Source organism: Dermacentor albipictus, chromosome 1, assembly GCF_038994185.2.
Source record: "Dermacentor albipictus isolate Rhodes 1998 colony chromosome 1, USDA_Dalb.pri_finalv2, whole genome shotgun sequence".
Classification (NCBI taxonomy): domain Eukaryota; kingdom Metazoa; phylum Arthropoda; class Arachnida; order Ixodida; family Ixodidae; genus Dermacentor; species Dermacentor albipictus.
In genome coordinates this window covers 205,585,429-205,599,706 of record NC_091821.1, presented here as the reverse complement: position 1 = coordinate 205,599,706, position 14,278 = coordinate 205,585,429, and the positions used below count along the sequence as shown (strand labels likewise).

Genomic DNA, 14,278 nt, shown 5'->3' with positions numbered 1-14,278 from the left:
GAGTTAGCTTACGCAAATATAGGGGCAATATAGGAGATCGCGGGGAGAGGCCTCCGTCCTGCAGTGAACATAAAAATACACCGATGACGTTTTGCAACATCCAAAATTTGTCCGCAATTTTAATGGACTGTTGCTCTTGAGCCGAAGTTCGCGCCATATTGCGAAGCCGCATTCGCATATTTTCAGAACAGCATCGGGTGCCGCTTGGATACCACCGCTCCTACCTTGGCCTCGCACTATAGGCGCAGTGACCACTCCGAACAAAGTGCGTCAGTGTTGCAAGATCGACGACTTGAACCAATTTAATTCGAAACCAGCTGGAATGTTGAACCGCTATGTGCTTCGTGTGCGGTTCTGCGCAGTATTCTGACATGCACTTGAACGTGTGTTTTTATGAGGCTGGTAAATGCATGGAAACGTTGGCGCTCATCACTGTGGTGATGTTGACTGATTAGCCTTTACTTCTATGAGGTGCCACTTTGGCTATAGGGGTTCCAGGCCCTGACATCACCATCCTACGATTTATTACCGCTCTCCAAAATTGAAGTGCATGCGCCTATGTGCATTTCACTCCTGTCGGAATGCGGCCGCCTGAACCTGCAAAAATGTTTACATTCGAATGATGTATACAGGCGGGGTTAGCATGGCACAGCTGGCCGGCAGCTGCTCCGACTGAGCGTCTCTTTCTTCGCCAAATATGTCACCATGTGCCCATCGGCCCTGTCTCTCGCAGAAATGTGAGAAGAATGCTTAACGCTTTCACTACCATTCTTCTGACGGCGATACATGGCGATACGGTCAACGGGGGAGCGCGCTTGTGCTTGTCGGCACTAGACTCCCGGAAACGGAAGCTGTCGAATAGGGGATGGGCAATGATTTGCCGTAATAATATAGCCTCAACCACATATGCATGATGTGCGATCATGCTATTAATTGACAGCACTTCTTTTCATTTCTCTTCATTTAATCCAAGCTTTGCTTCCACCTCGCTCTCATACGACGCCGTAAGTTAAATGCGTGGCCACTTCGGTTGCACCCTTAGTTTAGCGCAAGAACTTCCTGGCTAAAAAAGTGCGCATGAATAGCGCAGCTTAGGGAATTCCACCCATGGTTCCCGACGGCCACAGCTGGCAAAAGCCATCCACGAAACGGGAACCTCTTAGGTAAGCTAAACCTCATGATAAGCTATCACTTCGACCTTGGGCAGTGACATCCAGTGCATATATATGTACCATCGGCATCAAATGAAACACAAATCAAACGCAAACAACGACTAATCACAGCTGTTTGATTTCTGAGCCAAGCAATATGACCGCAGAAGCTACAGACTCGTTACTGCTACAGGAACAGTGAAAGTAAAGTCACAAAGAGGTGCGCACGCAGCACGTGGTCAGCGATTGGCCCAGTCTACGCCACAAGTGCGGTCACAGCATTTGTTGCTCGTATTGAGAGCCCTATAAGATACTCTCCTCACATGCATTTTTCATCTGTCGGTGCAACCGAACTCGGCGCGTGTTATTTGTCGTGAAACACTGCTAAAACTCAGACAGAGAACTCTCGCATGCTTCCGTCGGTCTTCGCGCTCGACGCAGCGTTCCCACCGGATGGAACCGTGCCAGTTTGTCACGCACCGCTTGGAGTCGATAAAGTTTCATAGAAACGCTTGGACGCGTTCGTGCGTTTCCGAGCGTCAACGAGAACTTCGTTCGCCTCAAGGCACACGCTCTCGCGAGCGTAGGAAAGCCGAAACGGTGATAATTGTTCATGCGTTATACATGCGTTTGTCTTTCGGTGTTAGGACATCTTCGCGCGTTTATGTGTGCGTTCGTTTCCAGGTGCGAGCTGTCACGAGCGAAGCCATGCCAACCCAGGCCAATGACGTGGCGAGCCGCCTGCGTGTTAACATAACGACGGGTCCACCTTGGTCGCTAGGCCTTCATTCTTCGTTATCGAGAACCATTCTTTTTAAGATCGCCGACGTAACGACCTAACCTTGCTGCCGAAGTGAGATGAAGGGAAACGAAAGTTTACACCACCACTCACTTTCCGTAAAGGGAACAAATGGTGCAGAAACTGCTGAGCATTTGGCCTTCATCGTAATGGGGACCTGAGTTCTCGGACTCGACGTTGGCCTTGAAGAAAGACAATGAGACCACGATCAGACAAGGTTTTATCTTCTTCCAGCGAAACCAGGCCAGGGGCGCTGTAACGTAAAGCTATTCCAAGCTTTTCTAATCCAATTCTGCAATCGGCCCTCCCCGATTGTTCAAAAACTGTTTTCGACCACCCCCATTTCGCCTGTCTGTCATGCGACGTCACGAAAACCGCGATAGCTCCCCATCTGACTTGACGTGTACACACTGATTATGCATGATTCGACCGGAAAAAAGAAAAATAATTATTTCTGATTGGACGCCTTTTCGCCATTAACCCTCTGCAATTGGTCAAAAGGTTTCTGGCCGCACGCACTTCACCTGTCTGTCACCCGACGTCCCAAAACCACGAAAACTCACTGCGTCAAAGTGGTTTGTATACGCGTTAAAGATGCATTAATATGCCGAACTGGATTTTTATTTGAAGAGCCGGAGTCTGCCCCGTTCCTAAAGGAATAAAAGATGGCTCCTCGCCGATCGCTCAGGCACTGGCTATTCGCACCTGCCGGAGGGTATCGGTTTATTTGCGTGTAGTAAAACTTTTTGCGTAGCTGTATAACGTTATCGAGTCCTTTCTGCACATCTACGACATCGCTCGGCCAACTCATACTTGCTGAGGATCCGTTTTAGCGGCATTTTTAACTGTCCGTTGCACGCCGCCGCGATTTTAGACAAGCCACCGCAAGCTAAGTAAGGGTAAGCGGACCAATCGCAGACGCCGGCACCTGCCTCTTCATCCGGTTATCTATTTTCACTGCCTGGTTCGGCCCCATCTAATCCCTCTCCACGTGAGCGTGCTCATCGCCTCTTCTCAGCCTATTAGATCAGAAAAACCGTTCAATGTAGGCAATGTTATTCGTTTTGAAAGTAAACCAAAGTGATCTCCTATAGACGAGGAGAGGGTTTGATTGGGCCGTTCCGGCAACGCTGCGGGTCACCACCCGATGCTTGCGTCGGCGGTTACGTAGATTTGACGTCAGGAGATCGGAATAAAAACGGATTGGAATAGCTTTAAATTATAGCGCCACATATCTCAGGTGGGAATTCTGAGCACGTGCACCAGAGCTCGGACCGGTGCCGCGCGCCTCGGGCAGTAGTTCTCACAGCAGCCATCGAGAGGCGCTCGAAAGCGTTCAGGCATAAAGTCACTGTACACACTCCGAGGGAGCATATACAGTGACTCTATTCAGGCTTGAATGCGAAGGGATTGACCCAGTGAGATCCGTAGGTAACGTACACATTCCGGAAGTGCTTAAAGTGGACGGAAGCACCAACCGGTCAGCAGACGAGATAAGCAATAGAAGTTCAGAGTATTGGTGGAAAAAAAGTAGGGGAGAGCTTGAAGAAGGACGAGCGGATCCGTTACAGGCCTAGGTAGCAGAGCGAGGTAGATAAGTTTTGAGGAAGGGAAAAAAGATTAAGGTGATGCATACAAAAATTGCTAGATTGAAAAGCATGTATAGCATAGCTGGTTAACTCAAGCAGGCTAGGTGACTATTTGTCACCGCCCCGTTTTTAAGCGGATGCCAATGAACCATCATCATCATCAGCTGATGGGAGCCGCAATGTTCATCCGGATCATGAAATTTGTTTGATTCTGATTCCGGAAGTCTGTGGGGAAACGTAATAAGAAGTCGCAGCTTCTGGTTAAAAAAAAAAAAGAAATAGCCAGACCATCTGCCGCGCATGATTTCATATAGGAGTGCCAAGGGAAGTCATTCCCTAACCGATTTTCAAGCACTGTTTAGGAGCGTGTACGATCTTGAGCCTGAATGAAGCCACTGTTACGATCGCAAGCGAACGCGTAAACTCAATAACGCATGCTAGTCGCTTTCTTGCTCGCTCTTTAATTTATGTTGATATAGTGCGCCTGCATAGAAGCGTTCCAATATTCTGGTGGTCGTAATGTAAGAAGTGGAACTATTTTGCAGCTGCAAATAATTCTCTAGGCAATTATTCGGACATTTTACACTTGAATGTGAAGCTTAGTGAGTTAAACACGTTGTGGGGCTAGTTGGTGCATAACTTTCAATAGGTGTGTGCCGTCACTATTGGCGCTTCACCTACTGAAACTTAGTAAGTTAACCAGAAAAGAATTAAATTAACAGAGATAAGTTTTGTAGGCAGGTGTACGTATACTGTCGACGCTCTATAGGAACTTTAGTAGGTACGCTCTTGATCCTTTTACAGACATTTCGCCCTCATGCGTGCCTGGAGCTTGACCGTGTTAGCGCAGGGGCGTGACACTCACGTTGAGGTTGGGGCTATATGGTATTCACGTGCGCTGTCTTTGGGGAACAGATCGCAACAATATGTTATAATTGGTTTGAAGGGCGGCATGACTAAATTATTATGAGGATCAGGTAGGTAACATGCGGGTGTCGCGTTTTCCAACCTTGTTTTATCACCTTACCGCCGGATACCATGCATATTCGCTGTCGGCCTTCGCGGCTGCATCAAATACGTTCTCCCCACAGTGGGGTCTACGCCCTCCACGAAGGTGACCACCACTATTCGTGGCATCAAGAAAAGAAGCTGAAACCTGATTTGCAGCTTTGCGACCCATGCCACGTCAATATAATCTCCTAAAACCTCTGGTATACCGAACGTCGCCTTCAAAATTTATCTTTTTTATTTAGGAATAATGTAGCCCTCACTTGAGGGCCATTACAGGAGAGAAATTGTCAAAATAAAAAGATAAATTTCAGCAGCGACAATACAACGTTATACAGCATTGTCAAACACAAATTACAGGGAGGATGAACAAGTATGTATACACAGTATACACAGAATAAGAGTAAGCATGGTCAATTCTTAATTATCTCGTTGCCTGTAATAAAATTCTAGTTGAGTATAAAATTTTTTAACATTGTGTGCTGTTATAGTGCAGTCCGGAAGGCCATTCCATATATTAATACACGAAGGAAAGAACGACTATTGAAAACAATCAAGGCGTGTTTTACACAATTTATCAACGTTAACTCGAAAGCGATTACGCCACCTTTTCTTCAGAGATAGAAAATCACACGCGCGCGTAACTGCACGAAAGTGTAATCATATCCCTGCCGTCAGCTTCCGAGAAAGTTGACAAAATTTGATCTCAATCGTTGTTTCGTCATAGACGACAAAAAGCAGCCGTGAGGAGCGCTTCCAATACCCCGATATGACACGAAGATACAAGATGTAGCAGTGATATAGTAGCATGTGCATTTAGGCAAAGAAAAGCGACTTTTCCCCAAAAAGCAAGAGGAGACAGTTACTTTGTCAACGTACATGCAGATGCTGCTCCTGACATCTGAGCACGGTGTTAAAAAAAGGGGGGGGGGGAAGGGGGTGTTCTCACGTTTGTAACACACTACTTCGCAATATGTGTCGCCGGTTGCGATCGTTCACGGTCATTTCACGGGACGACCGTGAACGAAAAAGACGAAGGCGCGCGTGTTGTAAATAAATCGGCATTGGGCTTGGCGTCATCGCCCTTTCGTCGCATATATTTCTGCACGACGTGCGCAATGCTGGATTTTTAAAGGTTTTTCATTGATGTTCTTTAACGGGCTACTATTTAGTTTTGCTCAGCGACCACCTTAAACCGTGTTTCCACAAGGCTGCAGAAATAAGTGACATAATTACGCTCATAGGATCACAGGCTCATGTGGCCTATATCTAAATTAATTATTTTTTTTGAAGTTTCGCGCACATGCCAAGAATTTGGTCCGAATTTCAGCTGCTTCACTTGAACTCACGTGCCGTTGTTATATCGCAAAGGCTGATCACTCGATAGAGTCTTCTTTCTGAAGGAATACGGGTAAATTCATTTAGGAATGGGAAAATTTGAACAATTCGTCAATGAAAAATTATTGCCGTTGCCAGAGGTCCCACGCTTTCATCTGCTCGAAATGAATCTCCCTCTTCGCAAGTAGTGTGTGTTGCCGAGGACAGAAGGATGTGCCGCACAGCTCTCTTCATTTCTTTCATTCAGGCATCCGAACACTCTCGTCTGTTGGTCGACCTCAGTCTGCCATCACGTCACGCGCCTACAGTTGTGCGGACGACGAGCTCTAACTCTAAGAGCCGAGAGAGAGCGGCAGACGCTTCCCGCATCCAGCGGCCAACTTCTGCACCGAACGCACGAGTCCCCATAACGCGAAGGTTCTGGCCGAGTTCCGAACCTGCGCGCGCGCCAGCGCATATTGCTGCGCTCGGGGAAATCCGTATAATGGCCTTTACGTGCGGAGAAAGCTCCAAGGAACGGGACGGCCGACGCATCACGGCACAACCCCCCCCCCCCCCTTTTTTTTCTTTCCTTTCTGTTCACCTGTTTACGAGGCGGTGCGGCTCTCAATGTCCCGCACGTTCCTGGTGGATGGGCCACCGCGCAGCTGGCACGGGGCTAATGGCCAATTTGCGCCAACGCGCCGCCCTAATGGCGATCGCAGCGAACTCCAGCGACGCCAGAGCCGAGTCGGCCTCGTGGCGAGGCGGCAGTTGCGGTGAAGCCCTCCTCCCGAGTCGTGGCGCGGTTAACCTCCGCGCAACACTGCCGGCGTCGCGCGACACACGGTGCATACACATGGACGGGCTTGGTCGGCCACAGCTAATAGGCCGTTGCTCTGGGAGACGTGCCTTGGGCCACCAAGTAAAAAAAAAAAAAATACGAAAGATACCACCGCGAATTGGGCGCGGTGTCTCGGCTCTGCGAGCCGACGTGGCGCTGCCGCGAGAAAAGGTGGCATACGCGAGTCACGAAACGCTCCTGCCGATGAGGGAATGCTCGTCCTGGGAGTCGTGCAGGTTCGCGCTGATGCGGGCGTCCGCTTGCACGAGAAAGGACGAACGGTTGGATATTGTCGGTGGCTATGCTGCTGTTTTGCCGACGATCATTTCGCAAACTTGAGAAGTCATCCGAACATGAAAGAAAAACAAAAAAAAAGAATCAAACCCGTCCTACCTGTTTGCGTGATGGCATCGGAAGCGAGGATCCGTGATGGTCGCAAAAGTACATGACACCTTTGCTTACCTATACAGGATGTCGCAGCTAACTGGCTAACGTTAACCAGCGAATTAGCCAGCTGTAAAATAAACGAAAATAAATTAAACGTATACGATTACAACACCTGCGACATTCAGTCGTATGTGCTCTTGCGTCATCAGGAAAATTATTGTTTCGCTAATTACCTGGGTAATTCGTGCACAATAAGAAGACTAACTCATCAACTTCTTAAATATTTGAACTAGGGGCGTGAGCTCCAACGGTAACTGCTGTTGCGGTGTCCTAAAACATCCCATTCAGTCGTTTTCAGCCTGCTATGGCCGGCGTAAATATTTTTTTTCGGCGCTTTTCTCGTAGCGCAAAATAAAAGTGCCGCTTGACAACGCGCCCGCGCGCCGTGATACCAGTCCCATAAGTCATTTGAAGTCAGTCCGCTCATTACCTGACTCAACAAACGCCGTGTTATCGCGGAGGCTGTGATCGACACGCAAGACACGCAGCCAGCTATCAGCGATAGCAAGAAGCCACACCGACAGCTTGCCGCTTTAAGATGTATGCAGGATAGCCAACCGGGCTCAGTTATGGTTAAACTTCCTACCTTTCATTTATCCGTCTCTCCTCTCTCTTTTCCCTCTTCTGTCCTGCAATATAAATTGGAACAATAATAGGCAATAAAATAAATACGCAAATAATATAAATAACAATAAATAAAAAAGTGATTACAAAAATATCATGATAATAAAGATAGCACTGCTACGACGGAGCGTTCAAGCAGTGTCTAACTGCTGTTCAATGTCGCTTCACGAACGCGGGATATAAACTTTGCGGCGTTTAACTTTTGGGGAAAGGCAATCTATGTGTTAATTAACACGGATGGAATGGCCACACATATAGATTAGTTCGAGCTCAATCCACACAGTGCCGAACATAAAATTCCACCACTGTATACATCGCTCTGCAATACTAAGTATCACAAGTGCTGATCTAACCCTGCGTCCACAATAACGTCTTGTAAGATGTCCCTTGGAGCATTTCGCGGCAATGGAATGTGCGATATCCATTCCAACGCAATGCAATCCTTGTTTATCAATAAACTATTCAATGTTCTGCCCAGAAGAGGCTGATTTATTGTCAGGGTGCCACGAGCAGCTAGCGCGGCAACTTCAAGTGAATCTTTCACTTCCGTGTTTTTTTTTTTCCGACTTACCAAGATTCCGCCAACGGCACGACAGGTATTTTCGGTATTTGAAAAGCGCAATTTCATTTAATTCAGCCTGATCTAACTGGCATATTTAGTGCTACTTTAAGGACACCTTTCTGGGAGAATGCGTGAGTGGAGCACCAATGCGTTTTGCCACAAGTTTCGGGACGCACATCTCAAAACTGGTACTAGTTGCAAAACTAAATGAACGCGTCTCGAGCAATGATCCACTTCGATTCCGCAATTTTAAGATGTGTGTTAAGGTTAATAATCAAGAAGTTGCTGCTGCCAGGGGAACTTCAATTTTTTTCGTGCAGTCAGTGGTGTCAGTCGAGCTTGATGATCCTGCTGAAGATCAAGCGAATTTTTTCAATCTTGTCTCATCATTTAGTGGCTGAGTACGAAACTTCGGTGCATCACAGATGTATCGCAGAGGAATTTATTTATTTATTTATTTATTTATTTATTTGGTTATTGTTCTAAAGAAACACAGCAGCTGTAAGAGACAACGCGGAATAATTTTGATCATCTGTAGCGTTCACCCAAACACGGTGTAATTGGGCCTTCTGCCTCCATCGCAATTAGCCCACCGTGGTCGGGGCTCGAACTTGCTACCTCTTGCTTAGTATAATGGCTGCGCTGCACCCTTCGTCCCTTATAAGTCAGCTAGTGATCGAAGCATGCCATGCAAGAAAAAAAAAGCACCAAAATTTCTTTTGACAAACCAAATTCACAGCTGTGGAAGGAAAAAAAAAAAGCCTTTCGCTTCTATAGGCATACCCGAGAAAATCGTGCACCAAAGACAGCGAATATGTGTAAGCGAGTTCTCCCACACTTCGGGAGTCCTGGAAGTCTGGTCCGTGGAATCGCTTTGTTAATCCAGAGTATTTTCAAGCACTTCACTACATCCGGTGCAATTACTTCGTCATACCAAGTCTTTCCAAACGCTTCGCTACACGAGAGCTTCGCTATATGCGTGGCGAATGTTCTCGCATGCTGCGCCGGTTCTGCTGTGCCAGCTCCGCTATGTACAATGTGCCCGTGCTTCCTCAATGACAAGCACGCCGACCTACGTCGCCGCCACTGCCACCGTTGCAAAACTATGTGGAACTCCCCCATATAACTCAGTTATAAAAACATTTCTCGACTTCTTGCCTTAAGGATAAAACTAGTCAAACACAGAAGCTATTGCGGGTCAGCCCACTTGAGAGCGTCGCGAAATAATTGAGGACGCCAAGCTAAAGGCATTGAATGATCAAATGCGTTTCAGAAAATACGTCACGTCCGCCTGTTTTTCGAGAGCAAGTCATTCAAGAAAACCCGCAGTACTGAGCATTGAGTGGCACCCAAGCGAAGCAAGCGGAGCGTCCGTGGGGCATGTCCAGCTCGCGGAAAGGTTGACAAAACCATGCAATGCACAGCTATTAGGTCCTGATTGGTGGCAACGCGTTGGCGGAACACAATTTCGTGTTCATCATTAACGCAGCCTAGTGAAAATAGCTGCAGCCAAGAACATGTGTCCGTCTATTTTCTAAGCACCTCGGAAGGCGTCAATGTGCGCCTCCATAACTCTCCGTAAGTGGTTCTTCAAGGCTGGCTTCTCCACATTGCGAGGCTTCATGGGGAGAAGCATGCTTCGGCGACTCGGTAGCTTCAGAGGCGATGGTACACTGCGCGATAAAAAAGTATTGATGGGTGTTTGTGAGCGAACACATTCGAGTGGAAACTGTAGGCGACGCTATAAATAAAGAAATAAACGAAGGTACGTTAACGAAATCGAAACTGGCTCATCTCGATCCTTAGAGCGGCATTCAACCGACTGGGACAAGAGGATGCCAAGACCCGCGCCGCAGTGGTGCATACTGAACCGTTGACAATTACAGCGTCAAGTAGCGGGGTTTTAGTGCGACAGATAGGGCCAGGCGGCAGTTGTATGAGTGTAGCGAAAGGGAGAGACAGCAGTGAAAGCACCGGTCATCACTCTTAACAGTTTAGTTACATGTGACCGCAACGACTCACGAAATACTTTTTAGCGAACACCTTCCTTTTTGATTATCCGTTTAGCCAGCAATTGTGCAACTTACATTGGTCATTTGACCGGAAGTTGCTGCCGCCGATGTTATATTGGTCTATTTACGTTAAGGGGAGTAACTCGGCACTCCACTTCAGTGCGACGCAGTGGTGAAAGGACCGATAGGTAGAACATTATTAGATAAGGAAGAAAAATTGAACAAGGAAGTAAGTTGCGCGTGCCGAAACCTTATCGAAAACTGATTTGCCATAGAGATAATCGAATAACTGAAGAGTTGCGTAAGAAGTGTTACAGATAGTATACGTGATGAATCAGCTAGTTAGAACATGACATCTAAAAATGATCTTGTTCGCTCACCGAGGATGAAAGTAAAGCTAAGCTTTTTACAGTTAAGATTAGTGGAAATACGGGACAAAGCTGGGTCTGTGTCTACCATGAAAGCAAGTGCCGAACAGGCCTGTTTCTTAAATGGCAAAGGTATATTCTGAAGGCACTAAATATCCTGCTTCCATTTTGTTGCTGTTGTCACTGTAATGTGCGCAATTGAATGCCACGCTATTCGTAACTACATCAGTATCTCCAAAGTTGTTTAAAAAGTATTCATCTCTGTCTCTCTTGAAAATTTCATGAGTGGAACAGGACGTCTTGAGACGTTGTGTGGCCAAGCTATTAAAGCAGGCAAACCAGGACATGTTTGATTGAATGTCCAAGTACACGGCTCAGGCTATACCGAGAACCGTGCACACAATGAAAAAAAGACTGCATGAGAAACGACTGCCGGGTGCCTTGTATGGGCAGGAGGCCCGCGTGACAAGCATCAGACTTCGCTGTTAAAACGAACTGTGCACACCACCCTTATTTGCAGGATGTCCCAAACGCTCACCGCTAAACCAGCGACCGACGCTGCGTTCATCCCGTAATGCTGTTAACAACAACACAAAAAATAAAAATAAAGAAGAAAAAGGACGAGTGAGAAGAATGGACGAGGAAATTAATTGGTACAGCGAGAATGGCTGGCCGCCAATCTCCGCTGGCGCAAAGCAACGATGGGATCAGAAACCTAACCGGACGTGATGCAGGAACACCCGCGAAGACGAGCCTCACTGCTTTAGTCGGTTAGGCGGGTCTTCCGTTTCGAAAAGCGGAGAACCGGTTTCATTGGTTTTTGCACCCGTTGGGGGCGTGAAAATCTTCGCAGCATCTTCGCACCGTTTAACAAACTATTGTTCTTCAGGCGCGATAAACAGGTAGGTGTAGTTGTAGAATAGAAACACAGCTTTGGCTTTCTACAAAACTAAGAAACTAATAAATAAGCCATCGTACAGTTGGGGCAACAGTAAAGAGAGGCTGTGCTATCTATAAAGAACATACCGTAGGTCAGGTAATATTTATTTATTTATTTATTTATTTATTTATTTATAGAGTGGAACGGGGAAAAAAAAACAGATTTGGAGTTCAAGCAGATAACCAAAAGGAATGAATACGCGTTAATAAAAGAAAACGTAAGCTACAGGTGTGCACAGGTAATATCAAGGCTGGGGACGCAAGCGTCTTGGTGTGTTTCAGAAATAAACGCGAACCTAGAAAAATACTATATGGAAGAAGAAACGGGTAAATAATATAGAAACCGCTAAGCGCTTTACGGAATTGGTCAGTTACACTAGAGCGACGTGGGCAGGGACTCCCAGTCACGCCGGGACATGTTTATCGGTGACCGCAAAAGGTGATATGCGCGGAGAAATTCGATTGTTGGTCAGTGCTGGTGCGGGCTGGTATCATATACTCCCCAAGCATATTCGTGTAATAGTAGAACGGAGGTTCTTCCATATTAGTGCGTATCATATACGTATTAATTATGCCAACGCTAGAAAAATAATAGCAAAAAGTATCCAAGCTCGTTGTTAATCTTCCATACCATGCAGCTACTGTGAGCTGACCATGACCAACTGTATGATACATGCACGCCAATATACTGATATGCTTGTACAGATTTCAAGTGGGTTGTCCTTTGAAAAAATATGAGGGCAAGGCCAGTTTTTTATGGGCAACACGCACTGGTTTACGCTTTTACTGCTCACAACCGTTCAATAAGAAATGGACGACCATCCGTCAGTGTTTCAGAAGTTAGCGCCACAACGATGGCAGTGAGTGCGGTGTGACGACTACGGCACAACACCGACGATTACGCTGGCAGGACGATGATGGCCTCACAACGACGAGACGTTTGGACGAAGACTGCTGAAAGTCGCGCTGATGAGAACGAACCCGCTTCATTTTGCCAAAATGTGTCTAAGTCTGTGCTCCTTTTTTAGCAAGCATAGCGGTTTCAACTCACCAACCTGTACGAAATTTCGCAAATATAATCTTCAGTTTATCGACTCTCTTTGCTCCGAATATGTACGCATCTGTTTTAGCTCGCTCATAAGAGCGTCTCAATGGCATACACTTTGAGCATTGCGCTACTGTACACGTTACGTTCAAGCTGCAGTACCCCAGGACTATGTTGTCAACGTTTGTCGCGCATAAGCTATAGTGCAAGAACGAACAGACGAACAGCTCCTTCTGACCCTTTGTTCGTTCTTACATTTGCATTTTGTGGTGCAGAAATTGACAGCTGTACATCAAGTAGGCCCAACGTGACACTGTTCCATCCCAGTAAGTTACCAGTTTGCGCAGTAAAATAGAAAACCGGTAATATATAGCTGGAATCGGTATATCCTAACAATGACCAGACCACCATTCTAGCCACTACACCGCGTCAAATTTGCACAAATGGTCACATATAAGGTTTGTATTGGACGCTGACAACCGCCAACGGCTTTTTTCTTTTTTTTTCACGCTCCTCTGGTGCACCGTGCCGCAGCACTGATCGAAACGCGAAGCCCGAAACGCTGGCTCTCGTGCAACGCGCAACGCGCAACGTTCTTGCTTTTCTCCACGATTGTTCGCGTTGCAAGGTTCACAAAATGTGCTCTTCATGAGGAGTATACCAAATAATCTCTCTTACACGACAATAATTTTCATCGCCGTAGCTTCTCTGGGCACAGCAGGTGGCGTTTCACAAGAAAACTTGAAGTATCACGCACCAGACTGCGTTGTCGGATGCTGCTGCTTAATTTTTTATTGACACAGGTCTTGTTTGGCCCCTTCCTCTCAATGTCATCATTGCTGTAAACCTGAAACCATAAAATATTTCTTTTCTTAGAATTCAAAGGAAACGATATCTGCAAGATCCCCGCCGCCATCTTGGATGGGGTCTCACGGTTCCCGTGGTACTCTTCCCTGGGGTGTCGGCACTATAGGTCGCCGCAACAGTTGCGCACGCGATGCCATATTAAATTTTATAAGCCAAACAAAGACACTGCAGCGCTAATTTTCTCAATGTTTATTTCACTGGTCATAAATTATTAACAATATTGATACACGAAAAGAAAGGGGGTTAACCGAGGGGCCGGATTTGTATTCATGATATCGTGAGAGGCCAACAAACAAAGACGCCAAGGACAACATAGGGGAAATTACTTGTACTTACTAATTGAATTAAAGAAATGATAAATTAATTACAATGAAAGTGGACGTAAAAACAACTTGCCGCAGGTGGTGAACGATCCCACGTCCTCGCATTGCGCGTGCGATGCTCTAATTGAGCTACCGCAGCGCTGTTTCCCCATCCACTTTCTTGGATATTTATGTTTTACTACTAGAACCGCAATTGGTCTCCTGCCTTATTTAGTAACCCAGGGGCCCAATTGCAATGCATGCTCACAGACCTGGACAGGCAAAGCAAGAAAGGTGGGCCTAAAAATTAATCTGCAGAAAACTGAAGCAATGTTTAACAGTCTAGAACAGCAATTTACGATAGGTAGCGAGGCACTGGTAGTGGTAAGGTAATACATCTACTT

General features: G+C 46.6%; 1 protein-coding gene across 2 annotated transcripts in view; it reads right to left on the bottom strand.

The window, feature by feature from the left end:
* Positions 1-14,278, bottom strand: part of twz (BTB/POZ domain-containing protein twz) — a 208,486-nt gene that overhangs the window by 143,734 nt on the left and 50,474 nt on the right. The window contains exon 2 of one of the 2 annotated variants that reach the window (XM_065425212.1): positions 7,742-7,784. The exons of the other annotated variant lie outside the window; for it this stretch is intronic. Within the exon in view, the coding sequence (XP_065281284.1) occupies positions 7,742-7,784 (43 nt within the window). The remainder of the gene's footprint in view (positions 1-7,741; positions 7,785-14,278) is intronic. 2 annotated transcript variants of the gene reach the window in all.